The sequence below is a fragment of the Diabrotica virgifera genome, chromosome 7 (assembly GCF_917563875.1).
Source record: "Diabrotica virgifera virgifera chromosome 7, PGI_DIABVI_V3a".
NCBI classification, from domain to species: domain Eukaryota; kingdom Metazoa; phylum Arthropoda; class Insecta; order Coleoptera; family Chrysomelidae; genus Diabrotica; species Diabrotica virgifera.
The window spans coordinates 52190175-52212151 of NC_065449.1; the positions used below are offsets into that span (position 1 = coordinate 52190175).

Sequence of the window (21977 nt, forward strand, 5' to 3'; positions counted from 1 at the left end):
ACTTGTGCAACTCTAAGTGGTAGACTGTTACTTTCTCTACAAGTCCGTACTAAATTGCCTGTTTCGCTGTATTTCTTCTATGGTGATGTTTGTTCTATTCATGATTTGTCTTACTCTTTCATTAGTTATGTGAATAATTCTGGATATACCTGCTTATCTGTGCCAAAACTTTATTTCCAAAACTGGGAGCTTTTGTTTCATTCTCTTAGTTAGTTGTAGGTTTCGCATCCATAAAGTACAATATTGTTAAAAATACTGTTATATAGTTGTGTTTTTTCTATCTAGCTCGTATTTCGTCATAGCATGACTAAATTACCTTTCCATCTTCTAAGTTTAATTCACATTCTCAACTCCACCTATGCAAATACATATATTTTGTTTTCGTTGAGGAAACATTTAGACCATGTCGCTCATATTCTTATATTAATTGCTTTGTCATCAAATGCAGACCTTCCTGGTCCTCTCCGAGGATTGCCTGATTCTCCGCGAAATGAAGCGTATATAGGGTTGTGTTGTCGTTTAATGGTAATATACCCATTCCAGAGCATGATCTCCTCCATTTCTTTAGTGCCTCACTCAGGTAGATTTTGAAGAGCGTTGGAGATAAACTGCAGCCTGGCGTTAATCTCTTATTAACCCTGAATTCTCGGAGAACTGGATGTTAATGTGGATTGTTGTAGAATCGATGTCTTGTTTTTACGAGTGTAATATTAATATGAGATTTCCCGTACTTGCCATAATGTGCATAGGGGGATTCTGTCATAAGCTTTCGTTAAGTACACAAATATAGACATATATGTAGATTGTAGATAGTTTATCTCTAGGGTACATATTCGATTTCATGTTTCCACCCTTATTACATTTTATTTTTATTAGACTGTCGTGGTCGTTATTTCTTATGTATATTCTTGGTCTCATCAATTGGTACATGATCGATTTCATGTTTTCACCCTTATTACATTTTATTTTTATTAGACTGTCGTGGTCGTTATTTCTTATGTATATTCTTGGTCTCGTCAATTGGTGGTCTGGTCTACAGGTAGATCCTTAATATTAGTAACAATATTAATAATCATAAAAATTTTATTAGAACTAAAATAAATTTTGACCTTTTACTGTTCTATTTCTACAACTCAATATAATAATTGATAATGATTTATCAATTTTTTTTCAACTACCACACATGAATAAGATATGTATATTTTTATTACAGCTGACAATAATAAATACTAAAATGGGTGCTATGGTATTACCTAAACTTTATTCCAATATTAATATCTCGAAAGTAACGTGTCAGAAGTTGGTTGAAAAATACAAACATCTAATATCATGGAGGAAAAATGAATCAATATTAGAGATTGGCATTGGGGATGGTAGCAACTCTCAAAATACCATAAGACCGCTACTTCCCAAGGATTACAAAGAGTATATTGCGTCCGATGTGTCAGTTAACATGTTGAAGCATGTCAAAGAAACATACTCGATACCCAACGCCCAATTTAGAAATTTCGATATTAGTGGTGAACCTCCCGAGGACTTCAAGGATCGTTTTGATCACATTTTTAGTTTATTTACATTGCATATGGTACCGAATCCAAGGTAAGTTTACAAAAGTTTAAAATATCTTTATTGTGCTTTCATAAGTCCAAATAATTGATGTAATTATAATTTGCATGTATGCAAGATAACCTTAAGCCTGGGATACACATGCCTGTAACTAGAGTTGCACAAGTTTGACTTAAATGCTTGAAATTGACTTGAATTTGACTTAATTTCAAGTCAAACTCAAGTCAATCCTTGTGACAAACAATTCAAGTCAAGTCAAACTGCTTAATACCTACAAGCTTGAAAATTCTAACTGTTTCTCAAACTAGTTTGAAAGAGTTTTAAAAAATAATTTATTTAGCAGATATACTTTTTTTCCGAGATAGAAATTTGATACAGTCAGCGATTTAAATCTAAATGGAGTAGGTTTAATATATTTTTGTGACTTTGCATCAGATGTCGTTTTACATAATTAGTTCCACTATTTGTCATTTTATAAATCTGTTGTTTATTTTTATAAGTACCGGGTGTCCACTTATATTTTCCCCCATTTTAACTGCCTATAACTTCTAAACGGCTTAAGATAGAAATATGCGGTTTTCACTGAAATGTTTTATTTTAGTAAAAGTTTTGTCTGAATGGACGGAATTTTTTATATCGCTTTCAAATACGAAATAAAAAATGTCGGATTTTTGAAAAAAACTTTGTTGACTTTTTTTTTTAATGGAACAACCAGTATATTCTTTTGTAAATTGAAAGAAAGGTCATTCACCTATCTAGTGATATAAAGTTTTTCAAAATCGGTTGTCAAATCACTGAGTAATTAATTTTTAAAATGAGAGGTGCAACGTGGATATCACATACCTAAATAACATAACTAAGCAATTTATGTGATTTCCACATTGCATCTCTCATTTTAAAAACTAATTGCTCAGGCTCAGTCATTTGAAAACCGATTTTAAAAAATTTTATATCGCTGGATAGATAAATGACCGTTTTTTCAAGTTTTTAGGTAAATAACCATTTTTTATATCGCTTTTAAATAAAAAATAGCGGATTTTTGAAAAAAAAAACGTTGTTGACTTTTTTTATTAAAACACCCAGTATATTTTTTTGTGTCTTGAAGAAACGGTCATTTACCTATCCAGCGATATAAACTTTTTTAAAATCGGTTGCCAAATGACTGAGCAATTAATTTTTAAAATGAGAGATGCAATGTGGAAATCACATAACATAATATCATTTTGCTCAGTTATGTTATTTAGGTATGTGATATCCACGTTGCACCCCTCATTTTAAAAATTAATTACTCAGTGATTTGACAACCGATTTTGAAAAACTTTATATCGCTGGATAGGTGAATGACCTTTCATTCAATTTACAAAAAAATATACTGGGTGTTCCACTAAAAAAAGTCAACAAAGCTTTTTTCAAAAATCCGCCATTTTTTATTTCGTATTTGAAAGCGATATAAAAATTCAATCCATTCAGACAAAACTTTTACTAAAATAAAACATTTCAGCGAAAACCGCATATTTCTATCTTGAACCGTTTAGAAGTTATAGGCAGTTAAAATGGGGGAAAATATAAGTGGACACCGGGTATAATATGCACTTTGCAACTTTCATTGTTTTGCAATCACGTGCCTGGTTTAAAATAAATCAGTATATTTATTTTTCTGAATTAATTCATCTACAGATATTTTTCTCTTAATTTTGGCAGTAGGAATACCTTCAAAATCAGACTCAATTTGTTCTATTGCGTATTCTGAATCGAAAAAGATTCCGGTTCAGACATTATCGCACAAAGCACACTTTGAACGAACGTAATAAACAAGCCAAGCTTATGTTTCTAAATATGAACTTTAACTAATTTGCGGAGTAGCAGAGACATATCCAAATTCCTAAGTCAAAACAAAAGGCGGTACGCTTTCAATTAGAGTAATTGGAAATAAACACGTTGCGCAATATGATATCCAAATTTCAAACTGTTTGAAGAAGTTTGATTTCAAGTCTAATTTAAAGATATCGAAATCAAGTCAATTCAAACTTTTTTACAAAAAAAGTTTGGTTTGCAAGTCAAGTCCAGTTTGTTGAGTAAAATCAAACTAGTTTAACTTGATGCATCTCTACCTGTAACTATCACACTTGCATACCAGTACCTACCACACACCAGCTGCTGTCCGCAAACTAGCAAGTGTGTACGTTAACTGGCATGCTAGTTCCTGGCATGCTAGCTAATCGCTAAAGCCGGGTGCACACATGCCTGTATATTAGAAAAGTAGCTGGCATGCCAGTTGCTAACCTAACCTAAACTAATGCACGAAACACATTTGATAGTAATTGACATGCCAGCAACGTGCCTGCATGTACTAGGAAGGCAAAAACCAGGGGTAGATATTACACATACTAGCAATCAGACTGTTTTTTTTACGTGAAAAGTACTAAAAAGTTATGTTTTACAAGTGTTTGAATTTCTTAAATCAAAAAACAAAATGGAAAGTATTTGGAGTGAATTAAACAAAAACTTCAAAAACTACTGGCATACAAATAGCTGTCAAGTGTGTTTACACATACCTGTGCAACTGTGCACTCACGCATGCGTATTGCATCAAACAGCACGCTACTAGCACGAAAATTCAAATTGTTTGCGAATTGATAGCAGAAATTGGCATGCTATTCAATCTAATAATATTCTAATATTCCAATATTTCTAATAATATAATATTAACCTTTAACTACACGCGCTGGCGTACTTTGTACGCCAGATATAAGAATTCTACTGGAAATATATTTAAAAATTTAATTTTTGACCTTGCTTATTTTTCTAACCTATCACTGGAATGCGCTTTACAATTTGGTTTTAGTTTCGTTATAATCGGCGTTCTGGAAAGATCGTAATTTACATTTTATTATTTGTTGCTTCCGGTGGTGGACAATATACCCCAGGATTATATTACTATAAGTCGTAAAATAAGTACATATTTTAATTGTTTTTTAGTCATTATGGAAAAAATATATTTTTCTTTGTAAACAATATTTTTCTCATGTAAAAAATCACATTTAAAAAATTTTTTTATTAGTAATTTTTTTTATCATGGAATCCAGTTATTTCATGATTCCAGTTATAAATCCCAATTGGCTTACTGAAAAGGAACTCCAAGTATTCACTGATGCCGAATAAGGTTTATAACGAACAACTAAGTGTATTTTTTCAAAAAAAAATTAAACAAATCCGCTGTTTTTAAGTGTATTTTCTTGTGGCGTACAAAGTACGCCACGCGTGTAGTTATGTTATAACTTGATGCGCGGGTAGTTAAAGGTTAATATTATACTTAATATAAAAAGTGGACAAGTGGATTAAATGGACAAAAACGGATCAGCGAAAAGTACGAACACACCTCACGAAAGCATAAAAACTCCACCCTAAAAGTGCAGTAGAACGAACGACATTACCGCGGTATTTAGGAAGAAGAAGACTTATGGATATAGGCGAGCAATTAGATAAGCAGTTTAGATAAACAGATGCAGGCTAAGACATCTAATCTACACCGCGCTATTTGTGTGCAGTAGATGACACAACACCGATCAAACTGAGGGAACCAGAGATGCGCATAATCCACCTTACTGGACGAAAAAATGCGCACCTGGATGGGCAAACCTCTTGTATTAAATTGTGTGATGTATAATGCCTTTTAGGTCCAAACTAATTAAAACTCTCTTTCTTGGTTCAGATACACTATATTTACACTCAACTCCATCAATGACTAACTATAACAACGTGTTTACATATAACAGTAACGACCTAGTACAATAATTAAATACTCAGTACAATAATCTTTCTCCACCGAGTTAATGTTTATATACACATTTAAATAATAACAAAACATGACAATTCAATGTTACTTGCGGTTATTGATACAAGAACAGATACTACATGGATTAATGACTTTGAATGAGTTTTAAACATATTTTGTACAGGGTGATATTATAATACCATACCTCCCCGTTTTGTTAAAATTACATATTTTTAAAATAAGATTGATTGTCTATCATCGCCGTTTATTTTTTTTTAAAAGAAAGTCCTAAGAAGAGAAGAAGAATATCTGAGTGTATATCCCTCTTTCCCTTTCACAGAGTGTTTATGATTACCTAATACTATTTTCAAAAATTAAATTTCCTAACTATCCTAACTAACTGTAACATGGTACATTTCAGATCAATCGATTTTTCCCTAAACATGTATATTCTTTTTCCTATTTTACACAAAAGTTCATATTTTCCCTATACTAAAACTGGTATTTTATAACCTATTACTAGTTCACGTACTTTCACGTCGTGTCTTTTCGTCCTTTTTTTTTTCGTTCACTAATTCACTTCATCAAAACATTGTCCACAGTGAATGAAGTTGATCCTAACTTTTAAATAGTCTTTTAGTGCCTATAAGCCGTAACTAATTTAATTGTGATAAAATCTCGACTTTAATACTTCCTAAGCTAAGCTAAATATTACCTAAACTTCTATTAAATAGTATATATTATGGTATAAAAAAATAATTTAACGTTACTTTGCTATTTCATCTTATTATTTCAGTCTTATTTTGATTTATTTATATACACCTTACTAACTTTAGAATATTGTACCTATAATAGAAGTGTAATCTCTCTAAAACTTTTAATATGTCTCTAAAAAACTTCTAATAACTCTCTTGTACCTATAATAAATATTTAATCTCTCTAAAAACTTCACTTTTTGTGTCCCTTTGCTTACTATCTACTAAAACTTATTGTAAGATATTGTCTATCCTTAATTCAAACACTTCCATTTTACGCGAAAATTTAACCTGAATTCATTATCTACATTTAAAAATAAGTTATTTATAATTTACATTACTTTAGAGAAAAAAAATTTACAACTTTAATTCTTAGACATAATTCAATGATTAGCTACTTATTTGATATTATTCTTAATTCTGCTTTATTTTGACATTTCTGACAAATTTTATTTTCCTTGTTCCATTTTTCCCACATATTTTAATAAAATTATTTTTTTCTCTCTCTCTTCTTCTTGTCTGGTACTATAACTATATTTCTTCATTTTTCTCCACATAATAACACTTCTACAGTGTACATAATTCATCTTCATATAACAATCATTTGTCATTTAATCATCAATATATCATTTCATAATATAACATCATAATAATCACTTCCTTTACTTATCCCTCAATTCCTACGTTCGACTAATCAAAGTGGCTTTACTCGAGAGAAAAGTTCCAATTCTTCTACATATTCCATATAACAATCATAATACTCAATACTAACCACGAAACCTCGACAATCTACCTTAATAGAAGCGGGTATAACATCGTTGGCTAGATCAAATTCTTTTAAAAATTTCACAACCTCAATCCCTTGCTTTGAGGCCGTTGTTTATTCACGAATAATCATGAATAAAATAGGTACTCTCAAAACACAGAGTGGGTCTCTAATAAGCTTCCAAGCTTCTATAAATCACTAAGTACCTTCCCAATTTGACAAGAGCAGTGGGTTTCTTATTGTCTCAAGTTGCCTCATAATATTTAGCTTATAATATTGTTAGTTCTTCTTCTTATCTATATAGTCCTCCAGATTCTTTATCTCGACTCTTCAGGTCGGTTCGTTAAAAATATATCTCTTGCTTATAGCAATGTTTGTCTTAAAGCTCTTATATCAACGTATGTCATCACTAATCATTATTCATTAAAAAAAAATCATTTATATATCATTTATCACACAAAAATTATTAATTCAGGTTCATATCATACAAAATTTAACACAAAATCGATGAAAATGTACTAAATATACTCAATAAATATCAATATGTAATAAGATAACTGGCTAATAAAAATTCAAGAATAGTATACATATTCGACAAAAATTCGATAAAAATTCAAAAATAGCATATGCAAAAGTTAGATAAAAATATTCAAAATAAGTTTATATCTCAAAATTCGATAGAAATTTTTGGAAAAAATTCGATATTCCATAAAATATTCAAAAATAACCGTACTAAAAATCGAAATCGGATAGAGATTTTCAAATAGATTCAATAAAAATTCAAATTCAATAAAAATTCAATAATAGCAGATATAATAAACTTCTATAAAAATATTCAATTCAAAAATCACTTCATGTTTCAAAATTCATAGATATTCTTAAAAAAAAATCGATACTTCATAAATTATTCAAAAATCAGCAAAGATAAATATTCAATGTTCAATAATAATATAAAAACGAGGGAAGCATTTTTAATAAAGATAGACATTCTTACTTACATTTTATTTCCACTTGTGTCTTTGTTCACTGGGTTCTCTGCATTCTTCCTGTCCTGGTCTGTTTTCGCCGTCTATACTTCCAAGCTGGTGCCGCCATCTTTGTTCCTTACAGAAGATTCTCCACTAGTCTGCAGGATCAGCCATGTATTAAATTGTGTGATGTATAATGCCTTTTAGGTCCAAACTAATTAAAACTCTCTTTCTTGGTTCAGATACACTATATTTACACTCAACTCCATCAATGACTAACTATAACAACGTGTTTACATATAACAGTAACGACCTAGTACAATAATTAAATACTCAGTACAATAATCTTTCTCCACCGAGTTAATGTTTATATACACATTTAAATAATAACAAAACATGACAATTCAATGTTACTTGCGGTTATTGATACAAGAACAGATACTACATGGATTAATGACTTTGAATGAGTTTTAAACATATTTTGTACAGGGTGATATTATAATACCATACTCTGCACAGGCGACATCCGAATGAGGTCAGCCAAGACTATGTCGACAATATGGCGTCGAACTATTGGTTGACATCAGGAAAGATGTTCCCTGAAACAGATGGTTAATTATTGGCCATTCAGGATCAGGTTATACTAACTAAAAATTACCTGAAATATATCGTCAAAGACCCTCATATCCAGAACGACAAATTCCGATGTGGATGCCGAACCCATGAAACCATCCAACATGTTACAGGGGACTGCCACGCATTTCCTGCAACTGAATACAAGAAACGGCATGACGCAGTAGGAAAATCCTTCATCAAGAGATAGCTATCAAGCTGGGACTCCAAACGGACTATCTTCCATATTATCACTACGTTCCTGAGAGTAGAGTAGAGATATTATCAATACGTACAATCTATACTGGGACCTTACTGTGCTCACAGACCAAACAGTGGTAAATAATAGACCAGATCTCGTACTAGTTAATAAATTAACAAGACAAACAACACTATTAACTGATATGGCGATACATAACAACAATAATCTACGTAGTAAATTTACCGAAAAGATCGCCAAGTACAGAGATCTGGAAATTCAAATACGAAGACAAAGGAGAATGAAAAGTACCCAGACGATACCTATTATTATGTCTACTACTGGAGTCATTCCGAAGAACCTCCTCAAAAACATAAAAAAGCTGGGTCTAAATGAACACCTTTATAAGACCATGCAGAAAGCTGTACTACTCGCGACGGCCAGATGTATACGAAAATTTCTGGGAGATACTCTTGCATACCAAGTCACCTAGGGCTCGATAACACGGAAAGAGTCCCACCAGAGCTGAATCCTTTTGATACCGTAGGTATCTGGGATGAGTCAATTTTCCCCTTAGAGGGAGTGTGAGCCGTATGGCTAAATCTGGATAATATAATAAAATTTCTGATAATATAATTATAATATTATAATATTTCTAATAATATTCTAATATTATTAGACCGATTTAGTCCAATTAGCATTATAATAATATTGGTCCAATTTCTCACCCACAGTTTTTTTTTTGTGTTCCGCTTTAAGTTTATTATTAAATTTGTAACAATGTCTGTGGCAATAAGCAATATTTGCTTATTTAATTCATTCCGAATACATTCCATAGATCGTCTTTTTTTTTGTTGAAAACAATCTCAATAGAGTGATAGCTTCATAAATTATTGTAATTGGCCACGTCCACTAGTTATTGAAACAAGTAGTTGTATTTAAAAAATATTTTTAATTGAGAATATCCAAACTAATACTGGAATTAATGTGTGTAAATAGTAGAAAAAATTTATCATTATATAATTTATTTTTTAGTTTGGTTTTTAAAAATAATTTCACCATGCTAAAAGAAGGAGGACAGATGTTTCATGTTTTTTTCGATGAGATGCCTTCTGATCCAGTTTTCGAATTTCTACATAATCATCCAAAATGGAGCAAGTACGGACATAATAGAATGTTATCCCCTTATTTCAAGTTGCCAAATAGGAGGCAGTTATATCACAATGACATACAAAAAGCAGGTTTTATTGATTACGTATTTGAAGTGGAAAGGGATATGACTTACCCTTACGAAAACGAGCAAATTGTAACAGGTAAGTCGTATTCTAAATTGTTGCCTAAATGGTAAATCTTAAATCAGAAAAGTGGACTACTAGAAATAAATGCTTGTATCAAAATAGCCCTACCTAAGCATTTCTCTCCAGGTGTTCTTTGTTCTTCCTCTCGTGCTCCATCCAAGAAGCCTCCGATCAACAATTCTTCATCTTCTTCTTCGTCTAGCCATTCACGTCCACATCTGAACATAAGCCTCTTCAAGTCTTTCTTTCCATTGTCTTTTATTGTACGGTACTTTTGGTCAATTTTTCCTGGCAGTCCGTTTCAGATGATCTGTCCATCTTATAGGAGGTCTGCTTCTGGGTCTTTTGTGTTGGTATGGTCTCCAGGTTAGAATTGTTCTGTGCAATTTGTTTATATCGCTCCTAGCTACATGTCCATCATATTCCCATTTCAATTTTAATGATTTTTGTACCACATCAGTGACTTTGGTATTCTGTCTTATCCATGTGTTTGTTTTCCTGTCCTTAAGTGATATGCCTAGCATTGCTCTTTCCATCGCGTGTTGAGTGAGTATATTCATATTCATATTTGTGATTGTCCATGTTTGTGCCCCATATGATAATATCGGAATAATGCATTTATCAAAAACGTTAGATCTAAGATCTTATTAAATTTGTTGATTTCTTAGTATATCATTCAATTTGCCGAATGCTGCCCATGCTAACTTTCTTCTTCTTTTTATTTGTTACTTTTAAATTTCCCTATTTAGTATTATTTTTTGTCCTAATTATATAATATTATATACTTCAACTGTTGCTATAACTTTGTCGTTTATTATTGGCATTATTTCTTCGAAGTGCATGTTGTTGGAGAACTGTATTCTCCACCCAAAATAAATTCTATTTCACCAACAACAAATTTCCGCGCCGCCTCTGTAACAACCATAAATAATTTCATTACGCAGTGCCTGAAGAAAACTTCCAAGAATGTTAATCTCCGCCCTCTCTTTTACCCAAAGCACCCAACGGAAATATTTGTTAACGGGATGAAAGAGCGGGGTGCAACAGTCAGTCAACTATCAACACTCATTAAGAACGTACGCAAAAACCTCTTTTCATTTACGCTTTTTCGAAGAGAATTCTTCACGCCGCAATTAGCAAAAAGCCGGTACAAAGTGTAAATATATGTGTAGTGGCGTCTTTCACGGATAAGTTGTTAACTCAATTGTTCACATGTAAAATTCTATTTCTTGCCCTTTTCAACTTCATTACAGTCATAGCAAAATAGAAAGTGTTTTATTTACATTAACAATTCAACAGGCCAGAATTACAGCATCTTACGGTTCATTAAAAGTTCTCCTCTTAGCTATCGAAGGCTTAGCGACACATTGAACTTACTGCAAGTGCAAAACGCTGGAAAGAGACATTGGAACCACTCCAAACTCTCCATGGAGGAATGTTGAACACCGGCGTCCCTCCATTTTGTTCCTTCGAGACCGGATTTTGTTTCTAAGAGCCGAATTTGGCCCTTAGAGCCACATTTGATCCATCGACCGAACTTTTCTGGCCTAAAAACACTCAATTCAAGTTTCTATCTAATTCTATTATTTTGTTAAAAAACATTTCTGGCTAATGCCAACTCTTTCTAAAAGACATTATAAGTGTCGCGTTTTTCGGATATTCTCGTCGAATAGACAATAATTCCAAGAGACAAAGTGATTGCGTTATTTATTCTACGGACAAATAAACATTCTGTGAACAAAAACAGTGATAATAGTTTACTTCAAGAAGTGGTGTTCAAGGACTAGCTGATTCCAGGAAAAGCAGCCCACATTCAAGTACCAAGAGCCCAGGGGTGACGTACAAAATAAACTTTTCTATATATGTAAATTCAAAAAGTTAATTTTCAAAGATCTCTTGCGAAATGTTACTCTAATAAAGTTAAACACTATTTAAAGAACTATTCAGGGTTGAATTTTTGGTTTAATATTGCATGCTTGTTAAAATTCAAAAATAAATAATAATTTCATTCAAAAATAAACAAATTAAAGTTATTACAATGAGCAAAAAAGGTTTAAGTAAATTATTAAACAAAAAGCATTCCATTCTAGATTCTGTTAATAGAATTCAAACGTGGCTAGAAGCAAACCATGACTCGGAAAAAGATGTTTTCTCATTCAAAACAAGAGAAGGTCGATTACAAGACCTGTTCTCTGATTACAATAACGTACAGGATGAAATTGAATTCCTGGACGATTCTCAAAAATGTGATCGTGCCATATTTGAAGAAAATTATTTTGCGGTTCTGTCAAAAATACAAAGTTCGATTAGAGCATTGGATATTACCAATACAGGGAGCGTCGCTGCCGCTAAGCAAGTGGCCGTAAAGCTCCCGGAAATAAGCATATGCAAATATTCCGGGCAAATAGGGGACTTCGAAAGTTTTTTGAGCTCTTCGACACACTGATAATACAAAATCAGTCCCTTTCTGACATCCAAAGGTTTCTTTATTTGAAAAGTTACCTACAGGGTGATTCTCTTAAGTTGGTGGATTCTTTGAAAGTCACAAATGAAAATTTTTCGATTGCTTTAGATATTCTAAAGAACCGCTATCAGAATAAGGTCACAATCATAATTTCTTACTTAACAGAAATTATAGACATTCCTACACTGAGAAACAGCTCACCGCAAGCCCTCAGAAATTTTCTAACTACCGTAACAAAAAATATGCAATTGCTAAAAAATTTGCAATTTTCAAGTACAGAGCTCATTGATATAATTTTAGTTTTCCTGCTAGAAAGCAAATTAGATTTTTCAACAAGGAGACTTTTTGAAACTGAGCGAAATCATTCAGATGTACCAAAATTGGATGTTCTTCTTAAATTTCTTGAAAAAAGGTGCATTGTTCTGGAAAGCCTGGAAAATACAAATCCTAGGCAAGCCAAAAACGTAAAAGTTTCACATCATGCATCCAGTAATAACACATCAGAGGATTCAGATCCCTCCAACCAGCAAACATTATGAGAGGTTTGTGGGCGCAGTAATAAGCACTGCCAAGAAAACCATCCCTAGGGGGTATCGCAAAGAATATGTGCCTGGAGGGACTGAAACATGTGAAGACTTATACACGAAGTTTCTCGAAAGTGGTGACCGAGAAATAGCCGATGAGCTTTTACACAACATTGATACAGCTAGACGCCAAAAATGGATAAAGACTGTCGAAAACCTTGACTTCAAAAAATCAAGCCGGCAGGCATGGTCCTTGTTGCGGAAAATTGGAGGAGCTAACCAGCTGGAATCCAGAGAGTCTAAAATGTCTCCTAACAAGGTTGCTTCCCATATAGTATCTCTATCCAGAGCTCCACGAGATCGAACACATACTACCAACGTGAAAAGAGACTTAAGGGCATTAAAACAAATGAACAGAACGAACTCCGAATATTCAGCAAGAATACTTATTTCTGAAATCACACATGCGCTGAAAGAAATGAAATCAGGTAAAGCACCTGGCTTTGATGGTATCCATCCAGAGTTCTTGATACACAGTGGTGCATACACGAAACAGTGGCTTGCAATGTTCTTTAATGATATACTTCAGTCAGGTAACATTCCTTTCTCACTTAAGCGAACAAAGATAATTGCAATTCCGAAACCGGGCAAATCAAACGATAAGCCAGAAAACTACCGCCCCATAGCTCTACTCAGCATGGTATATAAACTATTAGAAAAGCTTCTCCTCAACAGAATTAGTCACAGGATACTAGAAAATGTCCCCATTGAACAAGCTGGCTTCCGCCCTCATCGAAGCTGTACGGACCAAGTGCTGTCATTAACAACTTTTATAGAAGCTAGTTTTCAAAAGAAACAAAAGACAGCAACAGTATTTATAGATCTAACAGCAGCATATGATACTGTTTGGAGACAGGGATTAATATATAAACTGGCCCGCATTATCCCCTGCAGAAAGATAATTAACCTCATTGACAACATGCTGACCAACAGAGCCTTCCAGGTTATAATGGGAAAGGAGACGAGTAGACAGATGAAACTTAACAATGGTCTTCCACAGGGTTCTGTCCTTGCCCCTTTACTTTTCAGCCTCTATATTGCTGACATGCCTGAAACCGAATCTCGGAAGTTTGGATATGCTGACGACTGGACCCTTGCAACAAGCCACCAATCTTTAGAAACTACAGAAATCACTCTCACGAATGACTTATCCATCCTCAGCGAATACCTTAAGAAATGGAGACTACAGCCAAGTACTACAAAAACTGAAGTATCAGCTTTTCATCTAAACAACAAGTTGGCAAACAGAGAATTGCGAGTGTATTTTAATAACAAGCTGTTAAAACACAATAAATACCCGAAATACCTTGGGGTTACTCTAGACAGAACGCTCACATTCAGAGAACACCTGACGAAAACAGCAGCAAAATTGAAAACACGCAACAATATAATACAGAAACTCTGCGGCACTACATGGGGGTCCACAGCATCAACATTAAGATCAAACAGATGAAATAGATTATTTTTAAATTTTTTTAAACATTAAGATCCTCTGCTCTTGGCCTGATATATCCGGTGGCAGAATACTGTGCTCCAGTGTGGCTAAATAGCAGGCATACCCACCTGGTCGACACCCAACTAAACCGTACTATGCGTATGATAACAGGCACAATTAAGCCCACCCCTACAATGTGGCTACCTACCCTTAGTAATATAGCACCACCCAACCTACGCCGCGAACATGCATTGGTTAAAGAATATAACAAAATAATGGACAGTCGCCAGCTTCTAGTCCACAACGACATCCCCGATATTCTTGGAAACCGTCTCCGATCCAGGTTACCCCCTCTACAATCTGCTCAAGCGCTGCAGCAATCCAACTTTGGCTTAAATACCCGACGGAGAGAAGATTGGGAAAGTAGAACAGATCCGCATTACCATAGTCTACCGGACATCATAGGGAAACCTGGCGAATTTGAACGTCCCCGTAAGATTTGGGCAGCCCTTAATCGAATTCGAACAAACTGTGGAAGATGCGCCGACTCCCTCCACAGATGGGGTAAACTCCCCTCGCCTTCTTGTGACTGCGGCGCTGCAAGACAGACGATCAGTCACATTGTTCAGGACTGCCCACGCAGAGCATACACAGGCGACCCTATAGACTTTGTAATGGCAACCGAAGGGTCAATCGAATATATAAAAAAATTGGACATCTGTTTGTGATGCATTGTATAATGCATAAATCTAACTATGTTCTGTGATATACTTAAGCCATACGCTAAATAAATAGAGGATTCAGATAAAAATAATACGTCAAATAATTTAGTTTCTGATTTTTATTGCATTTTCTGCAAAAAGCAAGGTCATAAAATTTACAAATGTCACTTTTTCAAAAACATTCAGCATGATGACAAAATAAAATTCGTGAATTCAAAAGGTCTCTGCGTAAATTGCCTAGGTGGGCATAATTCTAAAGATTGTTCATCAAAACATGTATGTACCGTTTGTAAAAGGCGCCATAATACAAATTTGCACATTCTGGCACCAAATAATAATTCGGGTAAACATAATACTTTTTCTACGACCCATAAAAATGAAAGTCCGTCCACTTCTACAAATTCAAACAATTACGAACGCGAACATTCGTCAAATTCAAACTTTCAAGGTCCTTCGTTTCAAGGGCAAGAACATTTTACAAATTCCTTTTCTGCCTTGTCCGTAAAAAATTTAAACATACTTCTAGCTACGGCCAAAGTAACCATTTTCGACAAAAACGGGAAACCTTTAACGGCCCGATTGTTACTCGATACGGGAAGTCAAAATAGCTTTTGTACCCAGTGTCTCGCTGATAGGCTGGGCTACAAGCAATATGACAAATCTCTAAACATTTCTGGCATAGGCCAAAGTAATTCGGTTTCAAAAAAGATGGTCAACATAAAAATGCATCCTAACTATAATAAAAAGTCTTTCAAAATTTCATGTGCCATCTTAGAAAATATTACTTGCAATCTTCCACAGTTCCGCATTCTCACAAAAAAATTACCAATTCCAAGGGACGTTTTTCTCGCCGACGATTCATATCACAAACCTAGTCAGGTAGACATCTTGGTTGGGGCTGATTTGTACTACGACTTAATTCTTCCTGACATAATTCCTCTGGGCCCTAGGCTTCCAGTTTTGCAGGCTTCTCATCTGGGGTACCTAATAGCCGGCGTGATTGCTCCTCACTTGACGGCACCTACAGTAGCAAACAATGCTTCTGGAGATGTTGCTCTACTTTCTACGTGTAGCACGGACGAGCTGCTCACGAAATTCTGGAACATGGAAGAACTTTCTCAAAAACCTATTCTGTCGGAAGCTGACGAGCTGGCCGAACAAATATTTCAAACTACAACAAAGATCCTTGAAAATGGACGCTTTGAAGTAGATATTCCATTAAAAAGTGCACAAGAACACCAATTACTGGGTGATTCATTTTCTATAGCCAAACGGCGTTTTCTTTCACTCGAAAATAAATTCCAAAAAGATAAAAAATTATTTTTCGAGTACAAAAATTTCATTGACACATATATTTCTTTAGGGCATGCTGAATATGTACCTCTTTCGTTCGTAAATGAAAATTCGGACAAACAATATTTTATTCCACATTTATGTGTCATCAACGAACAAAATAAAAGTACAACTTTGCGTGTCGTCATGGACGCTAGTTGTAAAAGCTCTACAGGAAAAAGTCTGAACGACATTTCATTAAAAGGGTATCAGGTTCAACCCGATTTATTCGACATTCTGGTTCGTTTCAGGCAATACAAATTCATATTTTCCTGTGACATTCAAAAAATGTTTCGACAGACGTGGATCAACAAAGATCAACGCTTTCTACAAAATATTCTATGGAGGGACGATACCCACGATTCTATAAAATGTATTCAATTAAATACTATCACATACGGGACGAATAGCGCCCCGTTTCTTGCGACGAGAGTCTTGCAAGAAATTTCAAATAAAAATAAAGTTCAATTCCCATTGGCCTCGCATTTTCTCGAAAACCAATTCTACGTAGATGATGGTTTATGTGGGTCAAATAATATTCAAGAATTGCTCGAAATACTTCAGCAATTAAATTCTGTTCTAAACCGCCATGGGTTTACTTTACATAAATTCCATTCAAATTCATCCATATTCCTACAACAAATCAACCCAGAACATTCAAAAAATACTACTCAGGAATATGACCTAAATTTTGATTCCACTTCCAGTAAGGTTCTAGGCCTAAAATGGGACCCTGCGGAAGACCAAATAACAATTTCCGTCCCCGAAAATAATTTCTGCCCACCAATAACAAAAAGAAAAATCCTATCTGCGTTAGCGCAATGTTTCGACCCTCTGGGACTCATCAATCCGTTTATTGTTAAAGGCAAAATGCTTATGCAGAAACTCTATCTGCAAAAAATTCACTGGGACACAGAAATTTCGGACAAAACTATTCTAAACGATTGGAACAACTTTCTACAGGACTTGTCACAATTAAAACAATTAAAAATTCCTCGTTTCTATTTTTCTGAAAAAATAATTCTGAAGGTTGAGCTTCATGGATTTGCAGACAGCAGCATGGCAGCTTATGGCGCATGCGTATACCTAAGAACTTTCTATTCGGATGAGACCATCTCTTGTGCATTAGTTTCTTCCAAATCAAGGATAACTCCGTTAAAGACGGTAACACTTCCTAGGCTTGAGCTGTGCGCAATGGTTCTTCTTTCAAAACTTGTTGCAAAAATAATTTCTATCTTTGAAAATCAATCTATAAAATTTCATTCAGTCAGCCTCTGGTCAGACTCCCAAGTAGCTCTGTCGTGGTGTAAAAGTCATCCAAGTCGGTGGTCGGTTTTCGTGGCTCACCGGGTAGCTCTTGTCCAAGAGTTGACTCAAAACTTTACATGGCTTCACATAAAGTCTGCGCAAAATGCCGCAGACCTTCTTTCTCGAGGAATTCTCAATAGCGACTTCTGGTGGCAAGGTCCCAAATGCTTGCGAGATAAAAATTTCAATGTTTCCAATCTAGTAAATGACAAAGTTCTCGAAAACCTACCCGAGGAAAGAAAAATAAGCCTCGTGGTAAATTCTAATGTGGAAAATTTCTGGATAAAAATTTTCTCACGTTTCTCAAATATTTCACGCTTAAAACGTACAGTAGCGTACGTATTTCGTTTTATTTCTAATTGTAAAAAACAAAAAATTTCTGAACCTCTTTCTGTTGCGGAGTTAAATTATGCAATGGATTTCATCATCGAGAAAATACAGGGTGATCTATTTTCAAAAGAAATTTCGGCGCTTAAAAATAACAAATTTATTTCGAATAAAAACTTCATGTCACTAAAACCATTTTTAGATTCTTCTAATTTTCTCAGAGTTGGAGGCAGACTTACGAACTGTCCCGACATAGACTATTTGCAAAAACATCCGATACTGCTCCCCTCCAATAATCTTATCGTCAATCTTATCATCAAAAATGAACATCTCAGATTGGGACATGCTGGTGCGCAAACAGTTCTCTCAAATCTTCGTTTGAAATTCTGGGCTCTCAATGGTCTAAAGGAAGCAAAACGAATCATTCGCAACTGCACCATATGTTTCCGATTTTCGTGTGCTCCTGCACAACAGCTTATGGGTAATTTACCTGAAGATAGGTTGTCCATTACAACAAGACCCTTTCAAAAAGTGGGTGTAGATTATGGTGGACCCTTTCTGTTAAAATCTTCTTCACTCCGAAAAGCGCCAAAAATCAAGGCATACATAGCCATTTTCGTGTGCATGGTGACTAAAGCTGTGCACATTGAGGTTGTTTCTGATCTAACAACTTCTTCCTTTCTATTAACACTTAAGAGATTCATTTCCCGACGTGGTAACCCAACCGTCATTTACAGTGACAATGCCACATGTTTTTCTGGTGCAAAAAACCAACTCTATGTCTTATACAAATTTTTTCAAAATAAGTCTAATTCTCAAACCATTATGGAATACCTTTCTGAAAATCAAACCTCATGGAAGTTTATCCCCCCTAGATCTCCTCATTGGGCTGGGCTCTGGGAAGCTTCAGTAAAAAGCGCAAAATATCATATGCGTAGGCTAATAGGCTGTTCTTCTTTCACTTTCGAACAGTTTTACACTGTCATGGTTCAAATTGAAGCTGTGATGAATTCAAGGCCTATCTGTTCCATGTCCAGCGACCCTTCAGATTACACCTTTCTCAGTCCTGGGCATTTTATAATTGGCTCCAGCCTGTCAGCGCATCCTGAGCAAAACTTACAAAAAATTCCGGAAAATAAACTATCCATGTTCCAGCAAATTGCAAAAATACAACAAAGTTTCTGGAAAAAGTGGTCTGTTGATTACTTGAACCGGTTACAAAATTCTCCAAAATGGTCCCGACCAAGGGAAAACGTAAAAGTCAATGACTTAGTTCTTCTGAGAGAGGATAATGTACCTCCTCTAAAATGGCCTTTAGCACGGGTAGTTGATACAATGCCCGGGCAAGATGGCAAAGTCAGAGTGGTCAAGTTGAAGACCATCGATGGTCAATTCACAAGGGCAATCTCTAAAATTTCGGTTCTCCCTAATCAAGGTAAAGAAGAGTAGGTTAGACCACAAGGCTGTAACGCCGGGGGGAATGTTGGAGAACTGTATTCTCCACCCAAAATAAATTCTATTTCACCAACAACAAATTTCCGCGCCGCCTCTGTAACAACCATAAATAATTTCATTACGCAGTGCCTGAAGAAAACTTCCAAGAATGTTAATCTCCGCCCTCTCTTTTACCCAAAGCACCCAACGGAAATATTTGTTAACGGGATGAAAGAGCGGGGTGCAACAGTCAGTCAACTATCAACACTCATTAAGAACGTACGCAAAAACCTCTTTTCATTTACGCTTTTCCGAAGAGAATTCTGCACGCCGCAATTAGCAAAAAGCCGGTACAAAGTGTAAATATATGTGTAGTGGCGTCTTTCACGGATAAGTTGTTAACTCAATTGTTTACATGTAAAATTCTATTTCTTGCCCTTTTCAACTTCATTACAGTCATAGCAAAATAGAAAGTGTTTTATTTACATTAACAATTCAACAGGTCAGAATTACAGCATCTTACGGTTCATTAAAAGTTCTCCTCTTAGCTATCGAAGGCTTAGCGACACATTGAACTTACTGCAAGTGCAAAACGCTGGAAAGAGACATTGGAACTACTCCAAACTCTCCATGGAGGAATGTTGAACACCGGCGTCCCTCCACATGTCTTTTGTCTATCTTTTTTTTTTTAATTAATTTTCAGTCCTATTTTAGAAGATTCAATATGTAGTTCTAAAAGCATGGTTTGCAGTTCTTGTAGGTCAGTAGCTCTCAGGATTATGTCATCCGTAAATCATAGATTACTGAGGTAACGGCCATTGATACTTATCCTCTTATATTTCTAATTTATGTTTTTGAAATCGTCCTCCAAAACTAAGGTGAACAGTTTGGGTGATATAGTGTCTCCCTGTTTGACTCCCTGCTTAATGGTACGGGGTTCATGTATTCATTTTCATTTAGGTAGTAGCTGTAGCTTGTTTCATAGTTTCTCTCATTAAGTTGGTATATCTGCTATTCTACAATTTGGCATTGCGTTTATTACGGCTGTGTGTTCTATGGTGTCGAAAGCTTGTTCGTAATCTACAAATGCTATGAAAACTAGAAACTTGTATTTGTTACATTTTGCTATTAATATTTGTATGGTTAACAACATATTCGGTGATTAAGGTATTGACTTTAAACATGACCAAACCCTCTTAACATATGCTGTTTCATGTTAACATCAACTATGGCCACTCAATAGAGCTAGAGACTTCCCCTCAAAATACTGCTTCTTAATTTTAACCTGTGTTTTCGCTCAACTTATCCATCTAAACATTCTAATTTCCGTCACATGCATTTCTTGTTGTTCCTTTTTCTTTTTTGACTACCAAAAAATATTCTGTTCCGTGTTATCATAGCTGGCCTTATAGCTGTTTTGTAGAATTTTCTCTCCAGCCTCATTATAATTTTTCTGTCATACCATACACAACTCGCCTCCTTTCACTTCATCCATCCAACTCTAGATCTACCGCATACATCTCCTTCAGTTTTCCCAGTATTCCGTCATGTCCAAAGATATCATTTTATTTGTAGTAATTCCATATTTAAATCAACATTCCACATACTATGTCTTCACTGTCTCTTTCTCTATTTTACACTACCACTACATCGTCAGAATACATTAAGTACCTACCAAGAAATATTAACCTGTGGTTTCACCTGTAGAAGAGACAATGGGAAACAAACAATTCGGTTTCAGAGAAGGATAGGGAACAAGGGAAGCTTTGTTCTCAATGTTAACATTACTTCAACGATCATGGGAAGTACAGAAACCAATTTACGTCTGCTTTATAGATTTTGAGAAGGCGTTTGATAGAGTTCAACATGATAGGTTGTTTGAATATCTAGAAATGATTGGAATAGATGATAAAGATCTGAGACTTTTACAACATCTATATTGGAATCAAGAAGCTTCTATTCTGGTAGACGGCAAAGAAACAGACAAAATTTGCATTCAAAGAGGTGTCAGACAGGGTTGTGTGTTATCCCCAACTTTGTTTAACGTATACTCAGAAATAATTTTTAATGAAGCCTTGGAAGGACAATGTGGAGTTCGAATCGGGGGAGAAACTATTAACAACATAAGATATGCAGACGACACCGCGATCATGGCTGAAAATATCGAAGATCTTCAATTCCTTATTGATCGAGTCACTAGAGAATGCTCCAATAACGGACTTAACATAAATGCAACAAAGACAAAGTTACTTGTGGTTAGTAAACAAGACGTCGGCCCTATGCAACTAATTGTCAGTGATGAATCAATAACAAAAGTTAACCATTTTAAATACCTAGGATGTTGGATAAACGAGACACTAAATCCGGATGAAGAAATTAAAACTCGTATAGAAATTGCAAGAGGAGCATTTATGAAACTTAGATCTATTCTG

At 34.9% G+C, this 21977-nt stretch overlaps 1 protein-coding gene across 1 annotated transcript in view; it reads left to right on the forward strand.

Annotated features, from left to right (window-relative positions):
• The window catches only part of LOC126888388 (juvenile hormone acid O-methyltransferase-like), a 56329-nt gene that overhangs the window by 26813 nt on the left and 7539 nt on the right, over positions 1-21977 (forward strand). Inside the window, exons 2-3 of the mRNA XM_050656593.1 lie at positions 1214-1599; positions 9677-9954. Coding sequence (XP_050512550.1) covers positions 1235-1599; positions 9677-9954 — 643 coding nt within the window. The 5' untranslated portion in view covers positions 1214-1234. The remainder of the gene's footprint in view (positions 1-1213; positions 1600-9676; positions 9955-21977) is intronic.